Source organism: Psittacula echo (assembly GCF_963264785.1).
Source record: "Psittacula echo genome assembly, chromosome: 10".
In the NCBI taxonomy this organism is placed as follows: Eukaryota; Metazoa; Chordata; class Aves; order Psittaciformes; family Psittacidae; genus Psittacula; species Psittacula echo.
Window position 1 is genome coordinate 19,300,577 of NC_137741.1, and position 27,630 is coordinate 19,328,206.

The following is a 27,630-nucleotide window of genomic DNA, read 5'->3' on the forward strand; positions in this document are numbered from 1 at the left end:
TGTAGTCCATGAATCACCGCCAATCTGGTGATGACTTCATATAGAATGACATTAAGTACAATTGACAATACTTTAAGTATCATCTATTGTTGATAAAACTTGATAATAAATGACTATGTGAAAGCTTGAATACCTAACAATTAGTCTTTGTATACCATACACTGACATACATACCATGAATAAGCCTGGGACCCTAAGATAAGGGATCATAGCACTGAATGCAACAGCAGATTTTTAAGGTGTCAACCAATAACATGTTTATCCTGTTTCAGGGTAATATACTCCCAGGTGCAAGAGGCATGAGCTTCAGAAGTCATTCATCTCATGGAAACATTTCCATGTGTACCAGGTAAAAAAGCCACTAGAAAACGTCTTTGGATTACTGTGGATTCATGTTCTTATTGATATGCTCAATGTGGCTCAGTAGTTTCAACAACGCAGATGGATTATATGGGAAAAGATCCCGTCTCTGCAACCTAGAAATAGCTTCCTGCAGTTCTTCCAAACATTTTGTTGATTTGTAAAGCATTATCCTTTGGGGAATGACATTATCCAAAGATGCCATACAAGTCAAACTGAATGAGGCATTAGATCCCTTTTGTTTCACAGGCAACACTTCAGCCTTGAATGTATTCCGTTCACCATCCATGTAGCTGCAACCAGCTCCCCTTATCCCTATTTCACCCTCATTATTTAAAGGCACCTGCTTTGTGTTTAGCAAGCAGTCTTTTCCATCTGATTCTAATTCAGAGTCTTCTGAGCTGTCATAATTAACAAGGCTTTGAAGAGAACCCAGCAGAGATGTGCTGTCAGTGCCTATCAAGAAGTTAGACTGGTTAGACTTCACAACTTCATTATCACCTTGCTCTGTTGTAAGTGCAAGGTAATTGTGAGAAGCAGCCAAAGATACCAGAGTCTGTGGTTCTGGTTCACAACAAGCATTTTGCAAACTCTCATCAGTCTTACAGCTTTGTTTTTCTTGATGGGGTGGCTTGACAGAAGAAACTGATTGAAAAGCGCCATGGTTGGTATCAAAATGGTTACAGACATCTACAAGCTGATGCCAGTCTTTCCTAAGAAGCTTCAAGTACCTTACTAAGTACTCCAGAAAGCAAGTTTCTGATGAAATCAAAAAATCTAGAAGTACTGTGGAATCAAATGCAATTTTTTCAAGAAAAAATAGAAAGATACAGTGAGGATTGTATCCACTTGCATGTGTAAGGAAGTTCCAGGTTTCCTCCTCTTTTTGGCTTAAGTTATGAGCAGCATCATGGTGCAACCTGAAAAGGAAGTCATGAAACGGATTAAATTCAGTTCTGTCAAAAAGTACAAACCAAAACAGAAGTCTTTATATTAGAAAGAAAGAATGAAGGCGGGTGTGGTGGGAGATCAGCCAGTTTAGGAAGGCAAAGCATCAGTGCTTTTGGCACAGACTTTCTTAAGCAGCACTCCTCCTACTACTTGCAGTATCTTCTATCTGAAGCTTAAGGGAGCTTTTATAAATTAGGCTAGTATCTTGCATGGTAATCTAAACTACAGTGAAGCAGGGATGAATTCATGAAGAACATGTCTTAGTGGTTAGTAGTAACAGTTTTTATCAACTAGCTGGAATTAACATGGGTCCAGTCCTTAGAGGGCTACTTTGCCAGAAGTTCCTGAGTTCTCCTTAATTATAATATCCCATTATTGTCAAACTCCTGGTGTTGAAAGAAGAGTCTTGCTTTTTATCTCTGTTTAACCACTGCTTTAGATTGTGAAGTCAATTATTCTGAATTACAGGATGTGATAAAGTATTTAATAGGAAACTGTTGCACAACTCCCTCATTTTAATCCAAAACACTTACTCAAATTATCAGCAAAGTTAACTGTCTTACACCACACATCATGACAGTGTCCTGAGGTTTGGGAGTTTTTAAGTTATCACAGAATCCCAGAATTATCTGGGTTGGAAGGGACCTTAAAGCTCATCCACTTCCAATCCCCTGCCATGGGCAGGGACACCTTCCACTGGACCAGGTTGCTCCAAGCCTGGTCCAACCTGGCCTTGGTTGGCCTTTAGTAAGTTTTCTTTATACAAAAGTAATCAATGGAAATGTTATGTGTATTACAATAACCTCACTAAATTACAAATCTTTGTAGTTCTGTCAAAGAAAAATGTAGACTAACCTATCAAATTTTAAATAAATGAGTAATAAAGCTTTAGCAGCTTCCCACATATCATCATCTTGCTCTATGAAAACCAAGGACAGCCATTCACAGTGATGTACAACTGGGCGAGACTGTGGGGAAGACTTCAGATAATTCATCCAGAACATCAACAGCTGAGACATGGAATTCTGGAAGTCTCCTGAAAAAAGAGAAGTAACCATGAATTTTGCTGTACTTTTTTTGTTACCAGACAACATACATCTTTTATTTTTTAAGTTAACAGTGCATAACAGCTCATGAATGCTTTTATCAATGCTTTGCTCAACTGATTCAACACAGCATCAAATTGCATAGGTTAGTTCTTGGTGCCAAAGAAATTGAGAAATATTTTGCAGAAAGCCATAAGCAGTTATCCAACCTTAAATTCAAGGTGAATGGCTACTCTATTAAACTCTAGACATGCCAAAGTTTAGATGCCAATGTTAACAATTGTAAGTAGCATGCCTAAAATTAATTTACTTATTAGGTACCATCCTCGCACCCCAGACAGGTAAAACTTAACACCACAATTTATTCATCTAACAGCATTCTTCACTTCCTTGAAATTCAAGGAAGAATAATCAGAGGTGACCTAGAAAGTTTTGGGCCCAACAGAGTGAAACCTTCCACACTTAAACTTGCAGAATAAAGAACATTACACCTCCAAAAATCTGCATGTATCAGGAACCCACAAAAATGTGACTGTGCCCATACCACAGGGACTTATACTTTCCTTTAACTCCCCAGTAGCTTCATTGGTACATCACAAAGTAAACTTGACCTGAAATCAAGGTCAATGCCACAGATGTAATAATTCAATATGAACACTTTGCTGAGATGTTATCTCGGGTAGTTCTTCCCATATGAAATAATAACACAACTGGCATGTTTTGTAAGGACTGGAGCAAACCCCCACAGTATGATTCACTGTAGAAATTAACTGCAGTCATCTATAGTTGATGGGAATAAATTGTCATTTCTACAGTAAGACAAAGTATGAAGCCTGCAATATAGTCATATTCTTTATAAAATGCATTCCTCATGGATGATGCATGCTTCCAAGTACATACAGGCTTAAGATAAAGGTACCTTCCTGAGATGGTCTAAAGTCCTTGCTGGAATGATTAACATAAGAGTATTTTCCCTGCAAATCTTCATTTCCCCCTCACTCTAAACATTTCACTCCTGGGTGAGAAAAGCACTTCAAAATTTATGCCACTTAATGCAGTAGCTACTCATAAAAATAACTTTGTATTCATACAACAGGCTATTCCTCTTAAGTCAAGAAATTTCCCTCTTCAATACTAATGATGTACTAGGTAGCATGGTACCAGGTACCAGTTTTTCATGTAACACAACATAAATTCAATGTTTAGAAAAGAGAGAAATTTCCTGCATCGTGGCAACCAATTTTCCTTACCACATCATTATGTGGTTTTCCTTCATATGTGACTAAGATTTGCTTTTCTTCTTAGAAAATAGAAGAACAGCAAATTATCATTGTTACAAATAGTTACTATTCAGACTGAATTCTTCCCTATAAATCAAAGCTATCTGGAAATTATCCTCAAAATTGAAATAAATTCAAGTTAAGCCACTTTAATTCATGTTAATAAAAAAAAAGATAAGATCAAGCAGCTTCCCAGAAGGGAAGTTACCGTATTAAGCATTTTGGTGCTTGTTTTAACCACTTAATTTAATGTCACTAAAATAGAAGCACCATTTCTTTCAACTTGAAATTCCTCTTGACAGTTGGGGTATTTGAATCTAATTAAAGAACCCACTTCTGTGTCATGAATCTGGAAAAGAAAGGGCAATATTTTCTTTGAGAAAGAATTGTCACAGACATCTAAAATAGATTTAACCTACATTCTTCTATTCACTCTTTCTTAGACAATCTCAGTTTCTATACATTTTTGAGAAGGTGGATCATAAGTAAAATATTCTCCACAAATATTTAAACTCTAAGAATGCAACTGGCATCACAAATACATCATCTTCCAAAATCCCAGAAAAGTGCCAGGAACTGTTTTACAGAAGCCCATAGCTCTTTTGCACAGTCAAATAAATTAAAATGGATTTTATGCTTGCTACAGAATGTAGAAATATAAAAAGTAACATTTACATCCAGAACTTGTATTAAAATGCCTCAATATATTTAAACTGCTGTGAAATTTCATTCTTGTTTAAGAAGAAATATAAATTATTTTCTACTTCTTGCCACATCATCAACTGGCTGACAAAATAAGGAAGACCCATTCTCGCATATATTTGACTAGAAACACTGCTTCAGAACTGCCTTTCCATTTTTGCCACAAAGCCTGTAATCCTGGGACAGCAAGCTGCTTTGATCTCAGAATTTGCACATCCACATGGCTTAGCAGCAGATGATGTGCATTGCTTGCCTCTCAGGGGTAAAAAGGCAAGTGGAAAGATGGGATTCTAAGCAATCCTGATTTGGGATTCCTGATTTGTCTCTCAGACAAAAAAGCCTCACCTCACCACTTTACAGCACAGGAAAAGAATACTAACTAGCTACCAGCGTGACGTAGCAATGCATCCTCTCCCGTCAGGAAGGCAAGTTACATGGCATTCCCCCACCATCCCACTGCCTGCCTCCTGGCATAGCCCCATCACCACAGCTGCTCTTCTACTAATCTAATTCATCCATTCAGTAGAACAAACATACACAAGTAAGCAGGTATGAGAAATATGCCTCACACCTACTAATTCAAAGGACTAGACCTATCAGTCAGGGTGAAGAACACAACCACTATATTCTACTAAGTCTCATAGTTTTCCCATCTCTTACTTTATAGCTTCATTATTTTGACTTTTCCTGCTTCTGCTGGTTTTGACAATTATATTGTATGTCTCTAATGCCTAATGCTTTCAACCAAGAGCAGTACATAATAGTACTCAAAAGTTCTACCTCCACATTTGAAAATGGAGAGTCCTACCTGCAGTTCCTTTTAGTTCCCCACCCCAAACAGAGTAGAAGCTTGTGCTATGGGCTCTCTTCCAACTGGAGAAAAGCCTGGTGTTCCCAGGCTGGCTGAACTACTTCAAATATTAACACATGCTCTTAACAGGAAAAGCTTTCAACCCCAAATACAGCTTTTTCAAGCTCACCATACTGCAGGGATAAGGATAGGATAAAATGCAAGGAGAGAACTAACTAGGCGGGACACACTGATGTTTCCTGGGTGGGTCTTCCCTTTCCTCCCTCCCACCACCACTAATTCAGCTGAATTCTATTTACAGTCTTAATGAGTTGTGACTATAAAACCTGAAACCTTTAAAACTCCTGCTGCTTAATAAACAAAGCTAAGAGGCTATTACCTTTGATTTCAGCTTCTGTAGCAGAGTTCTGAAACTTGAATTCCAATGCTTTAAGCACAACCAGACTTAAGGCTCTGAGAACAGTTTGGTCAGGACCACCTGCAGTGTCATCTCCAGGAGCAGCTTCACTGCCTCCAAAGTAGCTGGCCTTTTCACTGAGTGGGATCTGATTAAGCCAAGTCAAATCCACAACCTGCAGGACAGCACTACTCAGTGCAAGCATATCCTCGTGTAAAGATGGGGTTTGGAAGAAGAGAGATCCACCCTTAGCATCTTCTCTAGGCTTGTAAAGGACACATTTTTTAAGGAGCAAAATTAACTTCTTCTTGATTAAATAGTGAACTGATGAGCTAACGACATCCAGGACATAAGAAACTTTCAAGAACAATATTCTCTGGCATCTGAGTGGTTCTAATTCAGTTCTGGAAGCCAAAAGTGCTTCAAGTAGATCTATAAAACTAACCAAAGTGTTTGTAGCTTCAGAATAAGGTGAAGCATAGTGGTGACTGTCAAAGCGATGGAACAGAATGGAATTATAAAATCCTTCCAGCACAGCATCAAGGGGAGCCAACAACTTCTCCAAAATACCTACAGCAATGAGAACAACATTGTGGAGTTGGAGTGAAAACAGAGTCAGCTAAATCAGCAGATTAGCAGAAAACAAGCGACTGTGACCAGTCTTAGGTTTTCATCATGTTTAAACCACTGCATTTTAACAGTACTTTGTCACCCTCTTCGCAATGAAGAACGTAGGTGTTCTTCAGACAAGCTGCTGTAGACGAGATTACAAGTAACATTCCTCCCCCTAGTGGGCACTCGTGCAGGGATAACATCACAAATCGCGACAGTACCTGCTTTAGGTAAAGCTTTATCTTTCAGTATGTCCTTGATAATAGTTGTAAGAGTCCACAGACATTGTGCTACCAGAGTGTTCACAGGGAATTCTGAAAGAGTCTTCAAACTGAAGGTGAGCCAGGTGCCATTCAATGTGTTCTGTGAAAATCCAGTCAAAAACCAATCACACATGCTTTACAGTTGCTATGCAAAGTAAATTAACTCATAACACAATGATTTAAAGTTGTACATTAAAAAGTTTCAAATGTAGGCATAAGCGAAACAGAGCTAGATGCAATATGCCTGTCCAGTGCACTTTAAGGCCTCTATTTACCAGCAGGAAGTCACATGTGCAATAGAAAAATCTGTATTTTCCAAAAGGGGAAAACCAAACCTCCTAATGTCATGTGACCTACCCAAAATTACGTAATCCTGTAGACAGACCATATCTGAATTCACAATTCCCAGATAACTTTGCAAGAAATATCACATATTTCTGAGAGAAATACGTTCAGAGACGCTACTACAAAAGCGACAATATATATTCAACAAATACACAGCAAGTGAAAAAAAACCCTAAAGTAACTGGAATAGTCAAACATGAAAATACAGGAAAACTTCTGATTAATGTTCAATAGATTATTACCTATTTTTATCTACTGTATCACCAAACAGGTATCAAGTAACTGTAAAATACATTGATAGTCTAGATTACTGGGGTTTTTTTTAAATACCTGTATTGCAACTTTAAAGAGACTATTCCAAGAGAGAAATATTCTCTTGGAATATTTATTACATCTCTTTCCTATTCATCACTTACAATCCAAAGCCCAAAGTATCTCGAGATGCACTTTGTGGGCAAACTATGACCTTCACATTGTTCCTGATAGCGGAGTGAAACACACTTCAACAAAACTGTCTGGCATTTTAAGGGACTAAAAGAGTCCAGCAGACTGCAGGTGTGCCTCTCAAAGCTAGAGCAGACATGCAGGCAATGAATGGAGGAAAGAAGCAGTTCTGATGTTGCTCTGCAGATCTGCTTACAAAAGGAGCCTCTTTAGAATAACTTTCAGATTTTACAGTAATCACATAGCAACTGCTTTTGTGCCAAATTTGGCTCTAGAGTCAAATGAAACTTGAAGGCACATATCCACTAAGTCATTGTTTAAGCTGTGAAAAGTTATGCCACACTCACCTCTTCCTTCAGCTGGAAATACACAAGAGAAGCTAAACTTTTTGAAGACATGTGAGATAACAGCTGATCACAACTACTGAGCAGACAAACCTGCAAACACATAAAAGAAAGTATCTAAGCCATGTCCCTTTTTGATTTTTACCTCCTTTCACAGAAATCTTCCAGAAGTTTATTAAAGCTTACCAATTTTGAGCCAATTTTTGCCTCCTTCAGAAGAAGGACAAAGATTTCACAGTACTTCTGTCTCATACTGAACTCTGTTTCCTGGGAGGCTGCTTTAGCAACCATCATCTTGATCAAAGTTAACTGAAGCAGCATCACTTCTCGTGGACAAAATGAAGAGCTCAAGTTTGCAAAGCTATTTGATACGTCATCTGTTGTAGTGACAACCGCACCTGGCATCTCAGTGTCCTGATGGCTCCCAATACCACCATTAGTAGATGGCAGATGCATCCGATGACATGATTCATCTCCTTCTGCTGACTGTTCAACACACAGATTAAGCAGAGAGGTATAATGGTGGCTTTCCTTTGCCAGTGGAATGCCGACCAGCACGTCCTTATACATCTGCTGCAGAAGAGAGATCTTCATGATGAGAACATTCAATATTTCAGAAAATGCTGTATGTCTTCACTGATTATTCATCATCACTGCAAATCAGCTTCGAGGTTATTTTTATCCAATATGAGAAACAGAAGCACTAACAGGCATTTCTCTTTTAAGTTACCTAGAAAGAAATATTTTGCTATTACTGAACTGATAACTAGAAAGATACAAAAGAACACCACACATTTTTAGAGTTCACAGTACCATTATTAAACTTATTTTGAAACTACGAATTCACTGTTTAAAACCAACATGCTTTTAGGATCCCCATCTTTCAATCTGGCATAATCAGCCAGGTAGACTCCTGATGCTGTCTGTCTGTAGTTGGGGTTTATTTAAATGTTACATTTCCCCTTTCTTTTCAATGGAAGAAACCAGTTCTTCCAGCTGGTAAGAAATTCTAAAGATCTTCCCACCTATGTATCAATTACACCCGCATCTATCATCACACCAAGTATTTTAAACTATTATTGGGGTTTAGCAGAACATTAGTGAACAATGAAACTCTAAATTCAGTATATGAGGCTTTTTTTAGTTCAGTTTATACTCTTCACAAGTTTTTAAAGCACTATCAAATACTGAGAATTACACCTTTATTTTTACAACTGGATTTTTTAACTGCAACTGGAGCATGCACTGACAAAATGGCTTCCCAAAGGTATAACGAACTAGGGGTAGACCACGGTAAGGTACACAGACTCCTCACTTCTTCCACCACCGGGAAGTATTTCCTGCAGAAGAGAATCTAAAATTAGAGAATAAGAAGTTGCCTGCAGGGAGTGATCTACAATTCACTCTGGTGTGGTACTTCTAAAGACACATTCAGCAGTGATTGACTTGACAACTCCAAAATGTTAGAGTACGCTTCTCACCCAGCAGAAATAAGAACCCTTCCCCCATCCTTTCCGACAATCCACATTTTAGGTGTTAAAAATAAATCTGATACTTCATACAATAAATTCCTTCTTTGCTTGCAGAATCTATTTGGAATTCTACATGAGGTGGAAATTTATGACCTGAAACCCCGTAAAATTTCTTCAGAAACTACTGAATATTTTACATGGCTATTGTTCCTATCTTTGAGTTTTATTTCTTCCTAAATGAATACCTAATAAAGTAAAATTATCTTGACACATTTACTTCCGTGTTCAAGATCAACTTGAATTATTACCCTACGTGGTAAATGAACAAAATCCACCATGCACAAATATCATACGACACAGCAAGGTTGCTAAGGCAGAAGAGATTTAGAACTCCTCTAGCACATCCACTATGGGATTTTACCTTGGCCACATGATATTGGTCATGCTTTCTCTTATCCTGCCATAACACATGGATAGGATGCTGTTAATTTGCAGAACACCTTACAAAAACATTTATAAGCTATGTCTCAGTCACACATGACAACAGCTTATGAGTAGAAGTCATTAAAGGAAATGAAATGAGAGGGGGCTTATTTTGAAGCAATTTCCATCAGAGGGAGAAAATGTCAGACAATGACTAAGTTTGTTTCAAACATAGTCAGAAAGCAGAGAAAAGCACAAAGATGAAGAGTAAAGAAAAGCAATGGCATTCATACACAAGAAACGTCAAACTCCAACCTTTATTTGTATTATTTATTTGAGTTATTCACAACAGCATCTAAACACCCATTAAGGTAACGCCTCACAGTGCCAGACTCCTGCATGAACAGTAAGAAACAGTCCTAAAACCCTTACAAATAGACTGATCAGGGAAAAGACAGAAAGGAAAACTATAAGAAACAACCCCAACTAAATATTTTGTAATACATTATTTTCATGACTACTTCAATTAAGCTTTAAAATCAAAACCAAAATCCTGCAGAGCTGCAAACAGAATGAGAGAAGAAACTTAATGGAAAAGGAAACAAAGAACTGGAGATGAAAACTCAGATGGCAGCCAAAGCTTCTAAGGTTTCTAAAGACCATCATAAACCAAGCAAAGTTCAAGTGGTTGCAAATGCGTCCAGAATATCCTAAATCAAAGTTATAAAGTTATAAAATATGTATATTTCTATTGTATGGGGTACTTAATTTAGCACGAAGTCCTAGAAAGCATTGATTTGAATGGACTAACACTGTTGATACCACATTTTACTAACACAAGTGGCTTATAGTGACACATAATTACTCAGAGACATTAGTAATGAGGCATGATTGAGAAAGCTATTGTCAAGTCCCTGTATTACTCTTTCCCTGTTATACATCCTATTAAATGTTAATTGCATAAGTAACAACTGGGAGAAAACAAACTAGCCAAAAAACCCACCCTATTCTCATTAAAAAATTAAATCAGATAAAGCAAAATGAAACCACAGCCCACAACTTTTGGGTTGGAGTCTGAAGGCTTTGGGTCTCCTCATAGTGGAATTGTTGAACATCTAAGAAATAAAACATACTTTGGGCTACTCGTACCTGCAATGACTTCGTATGCTCACCTTTCAAGAAAGAATATGCTTTTGCTCAGTGCTGAAATACTGTAACACCTCTAAAATAGTGTCATTTCCTTCCAAAGGCTGCGAGCTGCCCACTGCCTGTTAACTGATAACCTAAGCATGCCAGGTGCTTTACCTGCTCTTCTGTTGAGCATCGTTAGCCACTAGAGATGAGGCTAGAGGGACCCAATCTGGCCACACCGGAGAGCTGCACCTATCACTGGCGCTTCAGAACCCCCAGCAACAGGTTACTGGTGGGAAAACCTCACTAAAAGCGATACTTCAGCCGGACAAGGAACTGAGGGAAGAGATGCGTGTAGCACTGCCCCGAAACCGGCGCAGAGCGCCCCGCGGCCTGCAGGCCCTCTCCCCCTTACCTTCCTCCAGAAAGCCCCTCAGCCTCCACACCCCTCTCCCTGCCCTGAGGGCCACCCGAGGCCCTCCTGTACAGCTTCCAGCCCCCTCCTGCGCTCCTTCACCAACGCAGCACAGCCCCGACCTCCTTCCACCCGCCCGGCTCCCCTCAGCCCCGCTTCCCCTCAGCCCGCCCGCCGCAGAAACTCCGCCCCTTTCCCCCCCCTTCCTCTGGAAGCCCGCGGCCCCGCTTAGCCACCCCGAGCCGCCGCGCCGACGGGCCCCTCCCCTCGCCGTCCCGTCGCTAGGCAACCGCTGCTAGGCAACCACCGCGACTCACCCGCCCCCGGCAGACCGGGAGCCGTAAAGCTCAACTCTCCGCCAAAACGCCGGAGCCGCAGCAGCCAGTTCCACGCCCCTGTCGCAAAACCCTTCCCCCTCCTCCCCCGCAGCTTTACGGCAAGGGGGCAGAGCAATAGGCGGAGCCGCCGTCAGCCCGGAGTCCAATCAGACGTGTCGGCGGCTCGCGGTTGTGGGCGGTCCCAGCGCGGCGGCAGCGGATTGGCTGCGGCGGAGGTCAGTCCCTGCCCGCTGACCCCGGTGCGAGCGGCGGGGGGCGGCTCGGTGCAAAGTGTCCCCACACGGCTCGGCCCCCGCCCGCGGCCGGCCCCGCCGCTGCCCCCGCCCGCCGCCGCACCACCAGCGCGGGGGGCGGCTGCGCACGGGGCCGCGCCGCCCGCTCCCCCCGGCGACACACAGGTAACGGCCGCGGGCGGCGAGCCCCGTCTGCCCGCTGCCTCCCTCACGGGGACGGGGGGGAGGAAGGAAGGGGGCGCGACCCTATGGCCCGCCGCGGAGCCTCCCCGCCGCCGCCCCGGGCAGTCCCTCCGGCGGGGCTCGCCGCCGGCCTGCTCCTCCCCGCTCCCCCTCGACGGGCTGTGAGGGGCTTCCCCGCCGCCCCCCGCTGTGGAGGGGTGCCCAGCTCCTCGCCGCTCTGCCCGCCCGGGCCGCGGGGGGAAGGCAGGCAGGCTCCGGGCCACCCGGCCGCCGCTGCGCTCCAGGGGCTGCCCGCGGACCGGGGTTCTCTGACGGTGAGGGCAGAGGGGAGCCCAGGGCCCCTTCGGAGCGCGTCCGCAGCTTCCCCTGGGCCCTCCCGCCGCCGAGCTGTTGGACTCTGCGCCGGGGCTTGGTCGGCTTTTTGTATGTGCGTGTGCGGGCTTGACGGTTCCTGAAGCATGAGCTCCTGCAAGGGAACGGTTTTCATTTCCCAGTAGCTCTCCTTTCTGGGTTACTTCCTGTCCCATTCTTTAGTTCTTATCTTTTACTTCGGTTCCCCTGAGGAGCTGGCTTGACAGGGTAGTGGGCCCGTAGTTAATGCCCTTCCAACTCCTTTGTACCCCCGAGAGTGCCCTTCTGTCGAGTTGAGGTCTTAATTTAGAGGAATAACCCTTTCCTTCTTAATTTCTTGAAGGCTGTTCCTATTTTGACCTGCTTTTGCTTTGGTATTAACCATTTTCATTCTCTGTTTCTTTCTTTTATGTCATTGTGTGGCTCAGTTCAACTTTTATTTTTTCTTTTTTAGATTGGAGCTGCCTTAAAGGAGAATTTAAAACTGTGACTCCAAGGAACAAAATAAGACAGAAGTGAGGAACCAGCGTTCAAAAACACCACAGAAAGGTGAACATTCATATAGACTCTTGGGATCATCCTAGACACATAGTTTGGCCCTCTCGTTGTGTTTTGATGGATTTGAATAGGTAGCAGTGGATTTCTTTGTTCTCATAAAACCTACTTGCTATTGACCTTTAGGAGTTTGAAAGCGCTGAAGCTCTTTTGAAGTAGGGTTCCTCTTTCTTCTTGTAACGCTTTGTCATTTTCTAAATTTAATCTGCAAACATTATTTTGCTTATGAATTGCTACTTAATGGGTCTTTGTGTCTCCTCATCTCAGCAATGTCACTTAAAATTACTTCACTCTGCACTGGTTAAAAGGGCCTTTTCTTAAGGCCTATTCACAGATTTATGGGTGCAACACAGGATTTGCTTCTGCTCTGATTCCAAAATCTTCATTGGAGTAGGTCATGGTAATTGCATTATGTTGGTTTAGTCCTACCTGACTTTGTGTGGGTCTCTTTTTCGGTATTGTACTGTAATGGAGCTGCAAAAATTGAAATCCATTTAATTGGATGGTGTTTGTTTACAACGACTTATTTTTGGGGTTGAGATCACAGGAGAAGATAATGCTGTTAGCTGCTTAAGAATAAAAAGGAAAGGAGTCATCGAAAACAATCCTGCTGGTAGGAGGAAGGCTTGCTTGCAGGGGAAGAGCAGTTTGTAGGAAGAATTGCTTGTTTTAAGTGGAGAGATGAAGAGATGGGCTCACAAGGGGAGAGAGTGGGGGGTGAATGATGTCAGTCAGCCTTTTAATGCATCCTACTGTTTGTGTGCCCCAAATAATGGAGTTTGTGCATGTTCTGTCAACAGAGTCTGTCTTGAATTCATTCTAATCTTTCAAATGTAGATGAGTTTGTTATTTCGGTAAATATATCCTCTATGTAGGTCCCTTTGGTCTCTGTTGTGTTTTCAGAGATGTCATTAACTGTACCAGAGTGTTTTTCATTGTCAGCAATCAATTGTTTTTTAGCATTAGTTGTGGGGGAAAAGCAGTACCTGTTGCCAACAATTGTGGTCAAGGGTGGGTCAATTTTCATGTGCAGGTGTCTTTAGCCTATGATAAAAAGCATGTTTACATGCTACATGTCAAAGTTTAAATAGCAAATCCCTGTGTAATACAAGTGCAACGAATTCTGGGATATTTGAAAGTACAGGGAAGAAACATTCTATGTTGTTTTGATAGCATACTGCAAAACCACACTTCACAGTGGAACATGTGGACATGGGAACATGCCGAGTGTGATTGCAGGAGGGATTTTTTGCTAGTAGGCAAGATAAATGTGTATTAGTTCATCCAAAGTTGGTTTATTATAACACCCTCTTTACAATCCATCTAACGTTGGGCCTTGCATTAATGTAGCTACTCTAACAGGACACCTCTTGGTGCTGATAAGTCGCAAGATCTTTGGGATTTATTCATGGAGGGAAATGTAAGTTTTCATTGGATTTGTGAAGCTCATTCTTAACGTGAAATGCCGCTGCAGCAAAGTTTGGTTCAGATGAAGAGGCTGGATTTGAGTTTATAGGAATCAGGGGATTGGCTTCTGTCAGAAAGTTGCACGTGGTCAAAACAAGGAACAGAGAAAAACATTGAAATCCTGTTCTGTAAAGAATGCAGCCTATTGCAAGTATAGCTAGCCCCCCCTAGATAAAGTTGTGCATCCTATTTTTTTCTCTCTTCAGGCTATATACTCATTTTAGGTTTGTTTTGCCTTATTGTGAATTCTAAACCCTTAAAGGAAATGTGCTGTCTGAGAGGCTGTTTTCTGTTATTCCAGCATTTGCTTACAGAATGATACTATCACAATGAAAAACTTGCTTTATCCACTGAAGCCATCCAATGAATTTTGTCTACTTGGATTCTTTTAGACTATATTAAAAAGAAATACAGGGAAAATAAAAGTTTTCTAGAGGTGGTTGAATGAAACAATCTTTGTAAGCGGCACTCATTTTATTCTTCAGCTATGCTGTGAGTGTTAGGGCTCAAGTGACTGCTTTAATGTGGTTTGAACTAGCCATTGTTCTCTGCTGCAGTCATTCTATGAAATATTGGTGTTTGGATTCTTTAATATCAGCAAGTCATGTTAAAATACATAGATCTTATACATTAACACTTATTACGAATTATTATTTACTTTTAATGCCAGGCTTTCATCTGACTTTTACTTGTTTAAAACTTAGTAACAGCACCACTGTAAGTTAGAAGAGAGGTTTTATTTGGTGTTTGGTACCAGAGGATCTCCAAGCATGCTGCAGAGCACAAGCTCCTTGCAGTTTGTTAATGCCAGTCTTTAGGGAGACTTGTGGCTGTGTGACACTGATGCAGCAATCTGTACTGAAAAAACATTTGTAAGGCCTTGCTGTAGCACTGGCATTGATGAGGTCCTTGATCTGGAATGATTTGCAGTATTTCTTCACTGGGCTCTGCTTGTTAAGGTTGCTAGCCTGTGGGTGGGAATCTTGAGGATAGTTAATAGTTGATGTGGTACTGGTGCTTTCTGAAGGTGAGGTCTCTTGTGCATGCCTGTTTGCATACCTGAAGTTATTTGAGCTGGGCGATTTCACTACTTCTCCATCAGGCCCAAAAGTCAGAGCCCACAGCCCCTCTGTGAAATGGGTAATAGTTGGTAAAATGATACCCCTGTACTTCAGTTTGAGCCCCTTGCAGAACCTAACAATACAGCAGCTGCTTATGAGTGTATAGCACCACTAGGCAGCATCGTCCAGTGCTATCAACACCTGAAGTTGATGGAGGACTTGTAGATTAGCTAGTTATTTTAAATGTAGTATGTCCATGCTACGAGATGGAATTAACAGAAGCTCTGATGAGAAGTGTGTAACTTTTAATGACCACTTATGAAGAGTGAAGGCTTCCTTCCTTTGAAGTAGCAGTTCCTCTGTGAGGTTGGGGATTCATGCTCTGTTAACCCATTGCTGTTCAGACCCAGCAATTCGCATGTGTTGGTTGGTGATTTTTATCCTGGCCACTTGGGTTACCTCACTTGATGTCTGTCTGGGATGTAGCATAGAACATATAGAAGAAAATGTATTCAGGATTATAAGGCTCTGTGAAATTTTAATATTTCACATGTTATTTGCAAACTTTGATTGTGATATGAGAACACAAATAATGATTGTTGCCTTACTTTCTTGTCTGGAGAGCTCCTGAAATAGGAAGTTGAGTGACAGATGAAGATGATAGTTGCATTTAGGTTTTGTCAAACACATACTGACCATTTTTAAAATGCCATTTAAGTACAAACACATTGAGTTTTGAAATGGGTGGGAGAAGTGGGTTGTGAGAATAATGAATGCTAATGTGATTATCCTTTTTTAATCTTATTTGATTTAAATGTCTTGGAATACTTTAACCACAGACAGCTAGGACCTACACTGGTTAGGTCTATGCTGGATTTTAAATGTCATGTGTAATGGTACGCTTTCCTTGTGGTATAGAGTTATGCCAACATCAGTACTAATTATGGTCCTGTTTCTGCTCTTAGATGTGTAATTCTAGGGTTTAGGAATCAGGTCTATCTGTTAGGCCATAAGAATGTACAAAATACTGTATTAGCAGGTCTTGCTTTTAGTACCGACCTTGAATTTTCTTTACAGTAACTATATACGTCTGTCAGAATTAATTTTCCACATGATGTTTGCAATGACTTTAATGAAGTGACACATTGATGTAGGAAAGTCTAAGATCTCTTTGACAACATGAGACATTATCAATAGGTAATGAAGATGTTTATCTTAGTTTTTATTTAGTGTGCTACTTCTACTGTAATTATTAGTATTTTAGGCAAACTTTAAGTCATTGAGTAAGTGAGCTTTACTTTAACTAAATATGACTTCTTTTTATTAAAGTTGCAGATCTTACTCTTGCCATATGCAGCTAATTTTCCTTTGGGGGGGAAAGAAGCTTGTTACTTTTTTAGTGGAGCAATCTGTTACCTTGTCTGTAGTCTGTGAAGTCAGTGCAATTCTAATTTGCATTAGCTAATAAAAAATGTGTGGGTTTTAAAGTGAAAATCATGCAAAAATGGGGGGGGGGAAAGGTGAACTAACGACTGATCATCTATGCAAAAAAACAAGGCTAGAAATGTGATCAAATTAGGTCATGGCAGTGCAGTTTTGTGCAGGGCTGTGAGCATATCTGCAGACCTTGTATGTTTTATCTTGGGAAGCAAAGCTCTTGGAAAATGTGCATAAGAGGGATGAAGAGAGCTTGTTTTTTTCATCCTTCTCTTCTGAGCTATCATTGGAGAAGCAAGATTTTATGTTGCATTAAGCGACAGGAATTTGAAGTTAAGCTAAAAGCTGCACAGTTCATGTAATTGTTCTGGTGCAGTTCATTTGCAGGAAAAACAAGTCACAGCTGGTTTTGGGTGCCCTGCTATACAATGAAGTAATTAATGCTTTTATTATTTATAATACTGTTGCAGTGCTTGCACGTGGTAAGGGATCCTGTCGAGAGAATCTTGCAGCCAGAGTGACCAAAAGGTCAGACAGAGGTGTACAAAGAATTAATGAAGTAACATCGATGAGTACGGGCTCTCGACAGTGCTGTGGGAAATGGTCAAGCATTGGGGCTGATCCTGTTAACTGCAGATGATGAAGAAGGGGGATAAGGAGGGCTAGTCTGGAGGAGGAAACTGGGTAGGGATTGTAACTAGTGTTGAGTAAAGTTTGATTCTAGTTCTTATATATGAAAAGGGTGAAGATTTCTGAGGTGGTATTGCTTGTGTTGTGAAGGTATCTTTACCTGTTTGTGAAATGTCTGTTAGCCTGATCTGTTACGTGAGGGAGACACAACTGGTGGCACTACAAGGCCAGTTGAAGGATGGAGTAGTCAATGCTCTGTGCTATCAGGTTTCATTCATTAGATAGGGAAGCACAGATGGATGGAGGTTTAAAAAAGAAAACAAAACCCAACAAACCACAAAACTCCCACAAACAAACAAAAAAAGCCCACAAAAATGGGTTGGGAAGGAACTAAATGGATTCTGAAGGTTTTTCCTGGCATCTGGCTCCCGCAGGGAGGCATTGAACGGTTGGGCAGAAATACCTACAGTGACCTTTGCATCCATTTTTGTTTCATGGCAGCAGCAGATACACATAATCCTTGGAGAAGAGCTTAGACCTTTTACTCAAGGTTTACTCCAGAGAAGAAGCACATCTCTCCTTTCTCTTGTCTTGCACAAAATATTCTCTAGCCTTTTTCTCATCTGGCAGAAGCAGACTCTCCCCGCTCCAACCTCTGAAGGACTGTTTGGTAATGAAAGAAAACACACTTCAGGGCTTTTTCTGGCATAACTGCATTAAAATGTGGCATTCTAGCACAGGCACAAAGTAAAAGTAAGTAAAAACCTCTCGCTTTTACTCTTTGCAACTAATAAGAAATACCATTTCTTTTAAGGGGCAGCAGGTTGTTTGACACACATGGGCACACAAGATTATGAATAGTGAAGACAATGACGAGTGGGACATCCATCAAAGAGTAGCAACCTCATATAAGGTAATTCAGGAACACATTGAATCTATCCTGTTGTACTGGCAAAATCAATTAAGTAGTTGGTGTTGTCGTCCATTTTCATGGCACTGTATGATCATTATAACCAAGAACGTATAGGTACATTTTCACCCCCTTCTGCTTGATTTAATTCTTTTACTTGCATGAAGAAAACCTCTATGTAGCAATCCAAATGCATACCGTGTTCTGAATGAGATTGATTACAGTTGCAAAACATTAAATATTAAATGCCAAATGGCTAATGACTTCCAGTAGTCTTCCTTTCCTCCTTCAAAGATTGATGCTGTAAATGAGGATTTGCAAACAGGAATTTTAAATGATCCATGGAGCAGAAGTGGAAATGTTTTCAAAGCTGGTGTGTACCTAGAGCTATCCCGAAACCTTGAATGGTACAGTTAAGTAGGCTTGTGATTTAAATTTCTTTGTCTGCCATAGAGGTGAGATAGAAGAGTAGATATTTACAGGAACTGTGCAGGTGATAAAAGGAGCTGCCTTTTATGCCTGACTTTGTCTTCTGCTTTGTATGTTTTAATACTTATGTACTTTAGTACTAGCTAATTTGAATAAGCTCTGCTAGTCACATGCAACATATGGGGCCAGTGCCAACTTTTTATAATGCTGCATTACAAATATACCCACCAGCTGAGAAGTGTGATATAAAGAGCTTTGCTTTTTCTTAACCGACTGTCTTCATAGATAGTTGCAGGGGGGAATGCTGCTGGCCCCTTCAATGAGAAACTCCTTTTTGCTTCTTCTGTTTAGTCATCCTATCTCTTTCCTGTACCATTCTGAGCAATTAGTTTGACCTTAATTTTCAAGATCACATGAGATCTTGTAAGTATTAGTCCTTTACAAGAAGGGACTGTAAAAATGGCTGTAGAAAGTTAGTTTCTATCAACTTTTGATCAGTTTTCCTCTCTTGTTTTTGTACACATTGAGAAAGTAAGGCTAAAGGGGCATGCTGATTTTTCACTTTATTTTTTTAGGGCTTTCCTCTTGACTTATCACCAGCTAGATTCAATCAGTTTTCACCTGTGAATCCAAAGAAAGATCTTGCTCTTGTAGTTGGAAATCCATTAACATTACTGTTAGTGGTGTGATGCAGAATGAAGTCAAGCTCGCTGTCTTATAGGTGAGCAAGTTCTAAAGTGCTAATTGGAGTTCAGAAAAAGAGCTTAGCAAAAGCTTATTAGAGTTAATAGAAATACTTCCATTGTCATCAGATTAACCAAGTTTGATTTTTGGACTGTGCTGTGAAAGCTGAACTATTGAGTTAGCGGTTGCCGGATTGTTAATCCCCTTTGCTTCCAGTGTCAGATAATGGAGTTTATACTATAAAACAAAACAAAGCCAGTTCCTAAGCCACGTATAACCTATCAAGCTAAAAACTCTTCCTTCATAGCCCTGTGCTGAACTAGTGATTGTTGCCATACATGGTAAGTTGAAGCATTTATAAATGTCAAAGACAAGCATTTGCTGCACGTAATTTCTGTATTTGCAATCTACTTAGGGTCATTGTAGCTACCTGTTAATTGCAAGTTTTTATCTCTCCAAGAAGCAGATAAATAACTTCTTTGCAGTGGGCACAACTAGGCTATAGAAGAGTGAATAGATACCTATGCCTTCATCTGGAAAGATGGCAGTGATTGATGTTTTCACTTTTCACTTGTCTGGGTGTATATCTGCATCACAGGAGAGCCAGTGTCCAGTGGGGTATGGGGAGTTGATTGCAGTGTCTTCTGGATGACCTATGAATCAGGAGGCTCTGGAAACCCTTGTGATACTTACATAAAAGAAGGTTTAGGTGATGATGTGGGTTGACATCTGAATACAACAAGATTGTTTAAAATTCACTCTTGTCTTTAGAACTTTACCTTGTGCTTTAATCCTGCTTAACTTTACAGGAGTTTAAATACATTTTTCTTTTGCTTTTTCATCTTCTAGTTCCGTGTTAATATCCACTGCAACAGTGTTTGAATATTTTCTGAGGCTCTTATTGCTCAGCATTACTTTTCTTATACCTTGCTTTTATCCTCTTTTTCTTTCCTGACACTCCTTTCCATTCTAGGAATACCTCTTAATGGGATATCATACATAAGATACGTGAAAATATAGACACTTAACAGACTTTGTGTACTGTGGAAGAATTCCTAAATACCTGTATTTTTTAGCTTGTCCCCAGGTGGGTAGCAGGTACAACTGCAGAAAGGGACTTTTCAAATGGAGCATGGAGTTTAGTATTTTTTTCTTTCCCAATGTATGCTTGGATCTAAGCTCTTTTACAGTGGCTATTTTGGATAGCCTGTTGGCCCAGCTCTCTCATATACGTATCAAGGTAATTATAAATTGAATTGTTCTGGTGTATGTTCTCATGGTGTTTGACAGGCCGATATTAACTGCACTTATGTGTTTTGAGCTCTCATATTATCATATTTGTTTTTGATTTCTAGAATATAGAAGTTCTTTGCAGTCTTTATGTACTATTAAAGTCAACAAGCCAAAACACAGACAGTGCACTCTAATTAAAAAAGAGGGAGAAGAAGGGGGGTGTGTGTGTGTGTGTAGAATAATTAGTTTTCAGTTTGAACATTAGTATTACTAATACTCATGTGCTATAGGTCACAGGAAAAGATTATATTAGTAAGATGAAAATATTTTCACTGAACCTTAGAGATGATACGTATCTCGAAACAAATAAATACCACAGTTCAGTTGCTCTTGCAATGCAGTGCTGTTTCATGCAACAGTTTAGATCACCCATTGTCTCTGGAGTTAGCGTTATTAACCATGTTGTGATATTTAAATGAACATTGGTTTCGGGTGATTTTCCATTGTCCTTGTTGTTCAGGAGCTTTAATTCTGGACTCTCGTTTAATGCTGTCATTTTTGAAGAAAATGTTTACTATTTATAATGCGTAAGTGCCCTTTTCTTTTGCAGCCAGTGATGTGAACCGTGTCCTATGATTTGGTTAGCAACAGTGAGGTGGTTTGGTTTTTATTTTATATATAAGATGACTTTGCATATGGATTGTAAATCTTAGCATTGTTTTTCCTTAGCACTGACTTTTTTTCCTAGATATCTCTTCCCTGTCTCACTCCTAATTTATTCCTGCTTTATATTGATCCAAGGTGACTAGTGTGACCTCATGACGCCTCTGTAAAAGCCAGATTCAGCTAGGATGTTACACCATCACTGTCGGAGAAACCCTGAACTACAGGAAGAGTTGCAGATTCAGGCTGCAGTTGCTGCTGGCGATGTTCACACCGTGCGCAAGATGTTGGAGCAAGGATATTCTCCTAATGGTCGAGATGCCAATGGCTGGACCTTGCTTCATTTCTCTGCAGCAAGAGGGAAAGAGAGATGTGTCCGGGTTTTTCTTGAGCATGGAGGTAAGTTGTGTAGAGGCTTTTCTTCTTTGATAGAAAAGATTCTGTTCTTCCTCTGTTGGAGGGCAGCAGGTCCTTGGGTTGGAATTTTAGGGAGGTTTGCTTTGTAATTCTCAAGCAAGTAGCATTAAAGACTGAATTTCTCTATAAGCTTTAAGAGTCTGCTAAGCTTTTTGAAAACAGTACTCTGTGCAGGGACTTTGGTGTCAGCTAGTCCAGTTGAGTATACATCTTTCCTGCATCCATCTGAACTGATTTGAGTTTGGTTGGTTGAAGTGATATACTCTCTTGGGTGATGATTATTGCCAGTGAGAAATTCTTTTTGCTGTATCTTCTTTCAAGGCCACGTAAAGCTGTAGAAATTGATGGGTTTTAACCTTTTAATGTGGTACTGGAGAGGAAAAGTACAAATCAGATGTTCTCCAGATTCTGCTGAGTCCTCTTAAAGAACAGCATCCTTTGTTCCAGTGCTGTTCTTATCAAATTAATTATTATGGGCTTGGTCCCAAGACAACTGAAATTCCCTTTTTGATGCTTTACATATCTGAGGACATATGGGCTCCTTATGTGTCACAGTATTTGTGAGATACATGGATCACCCTTAAAAATGAATGGCATTAACGAGCTGTGTTATTTGCACAATTAGTGGTATATTCCTTAAGAGAAGTAGTAAAATACAGCCTGAACTACTGGGCCCTCTTGATATGCCTGCTACAGATTCTAACCACATAGTTTTGCCAAACCCTCATGTCTTTATTCAAGAGAGGAAAAAGCTACTAAACTTCACAAATAGCTAACTTAAAATCCTACTTTTTAGTGTATATATATATAATAAATGTGGATAATCTCAAGCCTTCTCTTTGATAATTCAAAATTCTTAGGCTATAAGGCTAGGAATATGTTGGTTTTAGCTCTGTGAACTTGATGATCTGAAACAAACACACCCTCATGTGTTCCTATGTATTTTCATTGTATAGGTTTTGGTATTGAATAGCTGCTGGTGCGGTGTCTTGTTTTCATTTTTGTTGTTACTCTTTCCTATATGAACTACCAGCTGAATCTGATGCCTTCTGAAAACTGCCTCTAATGAAAAGCTCTTATTCTGGAAGGAGTCTAGCATTTAATCACAAGGACTAGAAAGTTGAGTAACAAATAGTGTGAGGGTTAGTCATCTACAGCAGCTTTCCTGTACTGAGCCTTGCTTCAGAAAATTGGCACTGTTTTATGCCTTGCCTTGTTTTACCTCAACACAGAGGCATAAAAGATAATGAGTATTTAAAACATGCTAATGTCACAAATGAGCTGACTCTTAAAAGCAGAGTAAATCATGCTTGCCTCATTAGTGGAAGGTTTGTGTCTACCTTTCTTCACACAGTCTTCACCTTTTTCTCAAGAAGTGGATTATTTTGATGTTGGTGCTTAATCCCTGTGGACCAAAATGATATTGGTGTGAAGGAAAAAGTAGTTTTCTGGTGTGTCTCTTACGGTAAACAGAGCATTGAACTACCTATGTATATTAGTAATAAGGTAGTGAGAGGGAGTGGATGAAGTTCTGGAGGGAAGAGGGAACTGAGATGTTGGTGGGAAGGAAGGGCCAACTGGTGATAGCTGTGGCTGTCTAGAGGAATGATGAAGCTTAGCAGAGCTGGAAATACATTCATAATACAGGAATGAGAAAACCACACTGGGCTGTTGCTGAAGGTAGAGTGCTGTGCCTCTGATTTGAGATGCTGTAAGACTACTGATGTAGTCTTGTGTGGTAGTGGGACAGAGATGAAGTTTGGCTAATAAAAGCTGAGAAGAAATCTGATCACTGACCTGGAAATAAAAGGTAGCTTCTTACGGAGTTATGACCTGGCTGCCTTCTGCTTTTGGTTTTTTAATTCTCTTCCATCATTGCTCACCAGCAAAGAAAAGAGCCAGAGGGACAGTGTTGTGCACGCAGATTGGATGATTTGAGTGGAGGTGGTGGAACAGGAGGAAGCTTTTTATTATCTGCTGAGTGAGGAGACACATATATATGGGGAAAATGCATTAAAAAGCCAGTCCAGAGTAAAGGATGAAGCCAGCAGAAATATCAACTAGATACAGAGGTAATAGGTCAGATAATAAATATTCTTTAGCAAGTGATGGAAGGCAGGAAGTTGATCAGAATCACAGAGAAACTTTATTTTCATGAAAAATAGTGAATTTGACTTTATGTATTTGTCTTACTTTAATAAAGTGAAGATTCTATGAAGATGGCTCTTTCCAGCTCTTTCCATCCATAGAAACAGTCTAAAATCACAAAGCTCACCAGGAAAGCAACACAAAATAAGGAGTGTAGTTTCCAGTAATGCTGGATTTTTGCATAACAAGCCTTTTTTCTCTTTAGTGTGCTTTTTATTTTCAAAATGACATAGGGACACATGATCTAACACTGGACAAGAACTGTATTTTATTACTAACCAATCACCACTGTTAACATTACAATGAGCTAAAGTCTTGAAAGCGTGTAGTTAGCTGTCCCTTGGCAGTGTCTTCTCAGTACTAATGAAGCAGAACAATTACTCATATTAAGGTGGTTACTTGACTTGGATTAACTCTGTTTACTCATATTAAAGTGAAGAAATGATTCACTAAAGCTCCTAGAAATTGAAGAGTAACAGGAGTAGCCAAACAGACATGTTTGTTTGTTTTCAGTCTTGGCTGCAAGGTATCTAAATCTTAGTAAGGTCATGCAGAATCCAGGAGAAACTAGAGAATGCCAAATGTTCATCCCCCTAAATCAGCTCATAAAGTGTTTGTGTGTCTGAACAGCAATGCTTTCCTGGAGGCCTTTGTATCAATGTTGTCCTAGAAAATTCAAACCAGAAGCTATAAGTAGTCATGTTTCTAAGTCTTGTGGTCAGAATTAAGCCCTAGTTGGGAGAAGTAAGCTTGAAATAATAGAAGTACTTTATGAAGCCAGAAGCATTGCTTTCTTGGCTTCCCAGATGATGCTGTGATAGTGATCTAAAGAAGGCATCAAGTAAGTAAGGAAATTGTCCCACTGAGCTGTAAGTTGAAACTCTAAAATATCAGACTCTTGTTTAAGAATGTATGTGTCCTTTAGGCTACAGTATTAAAAAAGAGTTTCATTAACAGCAGAGTTTAAATGACTAGTTTAGGTGCTAGACTTTAACATGAAATAACGTAATCTGGATATCAGTTTTGCAAATTTTCAATCTCAGGTGAGCTTGAGCAGTTACTTGGTACCCTTGATGAGCAGTTCAAGGTTTATGCCTGTCCTGGGTTAAGCAGCAGCAGTCATTTTTCTCCTTAGTATCTGGTGCAGTGCTGTGTTTTTGACTGTCAGCCTGAGAACAGCGCTGATAACACCGATGTTTTTAGTTGTTGCTCAGTAATGTTTACTCTGATCAAGGACTTTCTGAGTCTCATGCTCTGCCAGGGAGGAGGGGAAGCTGGGAGGAAGCGAACAGGACACCTGATGCAAAAAGAGATATTCCATACCACAGCATGTTGTGCCCAGTGTATAAACTGGGGGCAGTTACCCGAAAGGGCTAGATCACTGCTCAGGTCGGGCTGGGTATCGGTTGGTGGGTGGTGAGCGGTTGTATTCTTTCCCCTTGTTATTTCCTTTATCATTATTATTATTGGTGGTAAGCAGTGGGTTTGTGTTACACCTTAGTTACTGGACTGTTCTTATCTCAACCTGTGGGAGTTACATTCTTCCAGTTCTCCTCCCCATCCCTCTGGAAGTAGGGTGGAGAAGAAGGGGGGAGTGAGCGAGTGGCTGCGTGGTTCTGAGTTACCGGCTGGGTTTAAGGCATAGTACAATGCCATTGTATTATGCCGTACATTTAAGAACATTAGAAATTACCAAATGCAGTTACTTACGTTTCTAGATTCTGCTTTCCCCAAAGTAATGGGAAACTTGAAAAGAAATAATTGTTTAACAGAATGGAGGCAAGGTAAAGAAAATGTTGGCAAGTGCTGACTTCATCCCTTCCTAGTTAAATATGCTTGTACCAGGAACTTTTTTTATACCCCCTGCAGATTCTTAAAGATAAGCTGAGAAATCATTCACAATTTATTTCTACCTTATGTTCCAGGGGGAGAAAGGTACTTCACACCATGATACCAGTGCCAAAGCCTTTTATAAAACAAAATCCCTGACAACAACTAAAGTTCTTAAGGCAGCATCACCTCTGTAGCATGTATTTTACTAACGTGTATGCAACGTAATTCAGGTCCAAGTTCTGCTAAAAACCCTTGTGAAGTTCAAAAGTTCTCCGGGAGATGGCAGCAAAACATTGACTGAACAGCAACAGACTTTTTGCTCGGTTAAAGTTGTTTCCCTAATCAAGGGGGAGACTGGTACTATTAGCTTCCTAAAAGCCTATCATAGAGTCATAGAATAGTGAGGGTTGGAAAGGACCTTAACGGGAATTACAATATATTTATCATGAGGTTTTCCTGTTGGGTTCACTTTGGGCTGTTAGTTGTTTGTGTTTCTTGCTTGCCCAACTGAGAGGCTTATTTTCCTCTTCTTGTTGAGATACTACTCTTGCATGACTTAGGGTTGGGGTTTTATTGGTTCGCTTGAATGGTAAAAAGCAATGTCTCTTTTCCATTATGTCCATCTTTCTCCTTAATTCTCCCTCTCCAAATGTATCATCCCTTTGCATGCGTATGCTTCTCACTTTATCAGCTGTCGGGAGATAATGTAGAATAGTCTGAGCAGTGCGAAGAAAGATCCTGGGAGCAGCAAACACCACTTTGAAAGATTATCTGTCTTTAGTGACTTGATGGGTTGTACTGATTCTCTGCTGTAGTTTGGACATCATCAGAGTGCAGGTCAGGAACCACCTACTCAGTCACTGACTTCATTTTCCTGCCAACCTGTGGATGCTTCATCCATTACTTTAACGCAGGTAACTTTACAGGGTGCTGAAACTTCTGCTTTTTATAGAAGACAAGGAAGGCTGTCACTACTAAAGTTCCTTAGCATTTCTGTTGTTATTTCTAGGTTCCTATTCTATACACTAGAGGCAGTTCCCATGGTTTATTTCTCTGTGTAGTCAGGCTGCATTAGTTTGTATGTTGGATTTCTGTTTGTTTGTCTTCCTCACCTCGGTCTTTGCATTAAAAAAAAAGAACCTTGAAGTTGCTGGATTACCTTTGCAGCTGTATTCTGTACTCTTGCCAGTCCTTTTATTTTGGTATGATGTCTATCTTGGTGTGTTATCTGGATATGGTCACAGTAGGTCCATATTGAGAAGCCTGTTGTTTTATGTTAGCACCTTTGTGGGTTCAGATGCATTCAGACTAAACTAGCTTGCAATATATATTGTATTCTGAACTTATAGCAGGTCTGAATTTTGAGATGAAGATGGGTGTCTCCCACCCTCTTCCTCCTCCTGTTTGAGTGTGATGGCAGCTGAGCAGAAAACTACCCTTTCTACATGGTACAGGAGAGCAAGAGCTCCTCTTAAGCAGTGTGTGTGAGCACTGGGTGTTTGTAACCTTCAGCCAAGTTTGTTTTAAACCCGTGCTCACAATATCCTACTCTTTTTCCCACCCTCTCAAGACTGCTGCTTTCCTTCTAAACATGGTATGTATAGGCAAGGAAATGAGAGAGAATTCTGCATGCCAGGATGCAAGGATGGGGCTGTCAAGGGTATGGAAGGTGGACAGACACCCTTACACTTGGCTGCTCTTACTGATGATGTGCTTTGTGCCCAGGTAACTGTGAAGGACAGACCCCAGCAGTTGTTTCTATAGATACACAGGAATGTTGAGAACATGTCAGCTTAAGACTAGTATCTTGTGCAGGCACTATCTCTCTTTTTACCAGCTGGAAAACTTAGGAAAGTGCCTCAAACTTCCATACAGGAGTTTGTACCTTTTAGCATCCAACAGGCAGCATGTGGTGGAAGGAGAAACCTCACAGCCTTGGCTTGTTCTCTAGGTGAGGTGATGAGGCAGGCATCTTTTCTTTGGTAATTAATTTGGTACATGAAATAGGCACTTGCTTTACAAGTTTGGGTGTGCTGAGGAAATGAAGTAAATTGATTTGATT

General features: G+C 40.5%; 3 protein-coding genes across 16 annotated transcripts in view; 1 reads left to right on the plus strand and 2 right to left on the minus strand.

Moving 5' to 3' along the window:
- Positions 1 to 278, minus strand: part of CERS3 (ceramide synthase 3) — a 44,311-nt gene extending 44,033 nt beyond the window's left edge. Inside the window, exon 1 of the mRNA XM_080626461.1 lies at positions 175 to 278. The gene's annotated coding sequence lies outside the window, so the exon portion shown is untranslated. The remainder of the gene's footprint in view (positions 1 to 174) is intronic.
- On the minus strand, positions 28 to 11,385 carry LINS1 (lines homolog 1). Of its 7 annotated transcripts, none has more exons than XM_080626453.1 (8): positions 11,314 to 11,385; positions 8,756 to 8,895; positions 7,742 to 8,285; positions 7,559 to 7,648; positions 6,381 to 6,522; positions 5,530 to 6,117; positions 2,167 to 2,347; positions 28 to 1,280 (listed from the first exon to the last, which is right to left on the minus strand). In XM_080626453.1, the coding sequence occupies exons 3-8, from the start codon at positions 8,147 to 8,149 to the stop codon at positions 380 to 382; spliced, it is 2,310 nt and encodes a 769-aa protein (XP_080482579.1). In that variant the 5' UTR covers positions 8,150 to 8,285; positions 8,756 to 8,895; positions 11,314 to 11,385; the 3' UTR covers positions 28 to 379. The 7 variants fall into 7 exon arrangements, with proteins under 7 accessions (XP_080482579.1, XP_080482580.1, XP_080482582.1 ...); XM_080626454.1 differs by lacking the exon at positions 11,314 to 11,385 and adding an exon at positions 11,233 to 11,306; XM_080626456.1 differs by lacking the exon at positions 11,314 to 11,385 and adding an exon at positions 10,997 to 11,104.
- A 189-nt stretch (positions 11,386 to 11,574) lies between these two features.
- The window catches only part of ASB7 (ankyrin repeat and SOCS box containing 7), a 56,576-nt gene continuing 40,520 nt past the window's right edge, over positions 11,575 to 27,630 (plus strand). For 5 of the 8 annotated variants that reach the window (XM_080626194.1, XM_080626196.1, XM_080626190.1 and 2 more), the window contains exons 1-4: positions 11,575 to 11,732; positions 12,556 to 12,650; positions 18,066 to 18,164; positions 21,309 to 21,569. In XM_080626194.1, the coding sequence (XP_080482320.1) occupies positions 21,359 to 21,569 (211 nt within the window). In that variant the 5' untranslated portion in view covers positions 11,575 to 11,732; positions 12,556 to 12,650; positions 18,066 to 18,164; positions 21,309 to 21,358. Of the gene's footprint in view, positions 11,733 to 12,075; positions 12,178 to 12,208; positions 12,651 to 18,065; positions 18,165 to 21,308; positions 21,570 to 27,630 lie in introns of those variants that run through there. The other 3 variants (XM_080626192.1, XM_080626193.1, XM_080626191.1) reach the window with 3 other exon arrangements.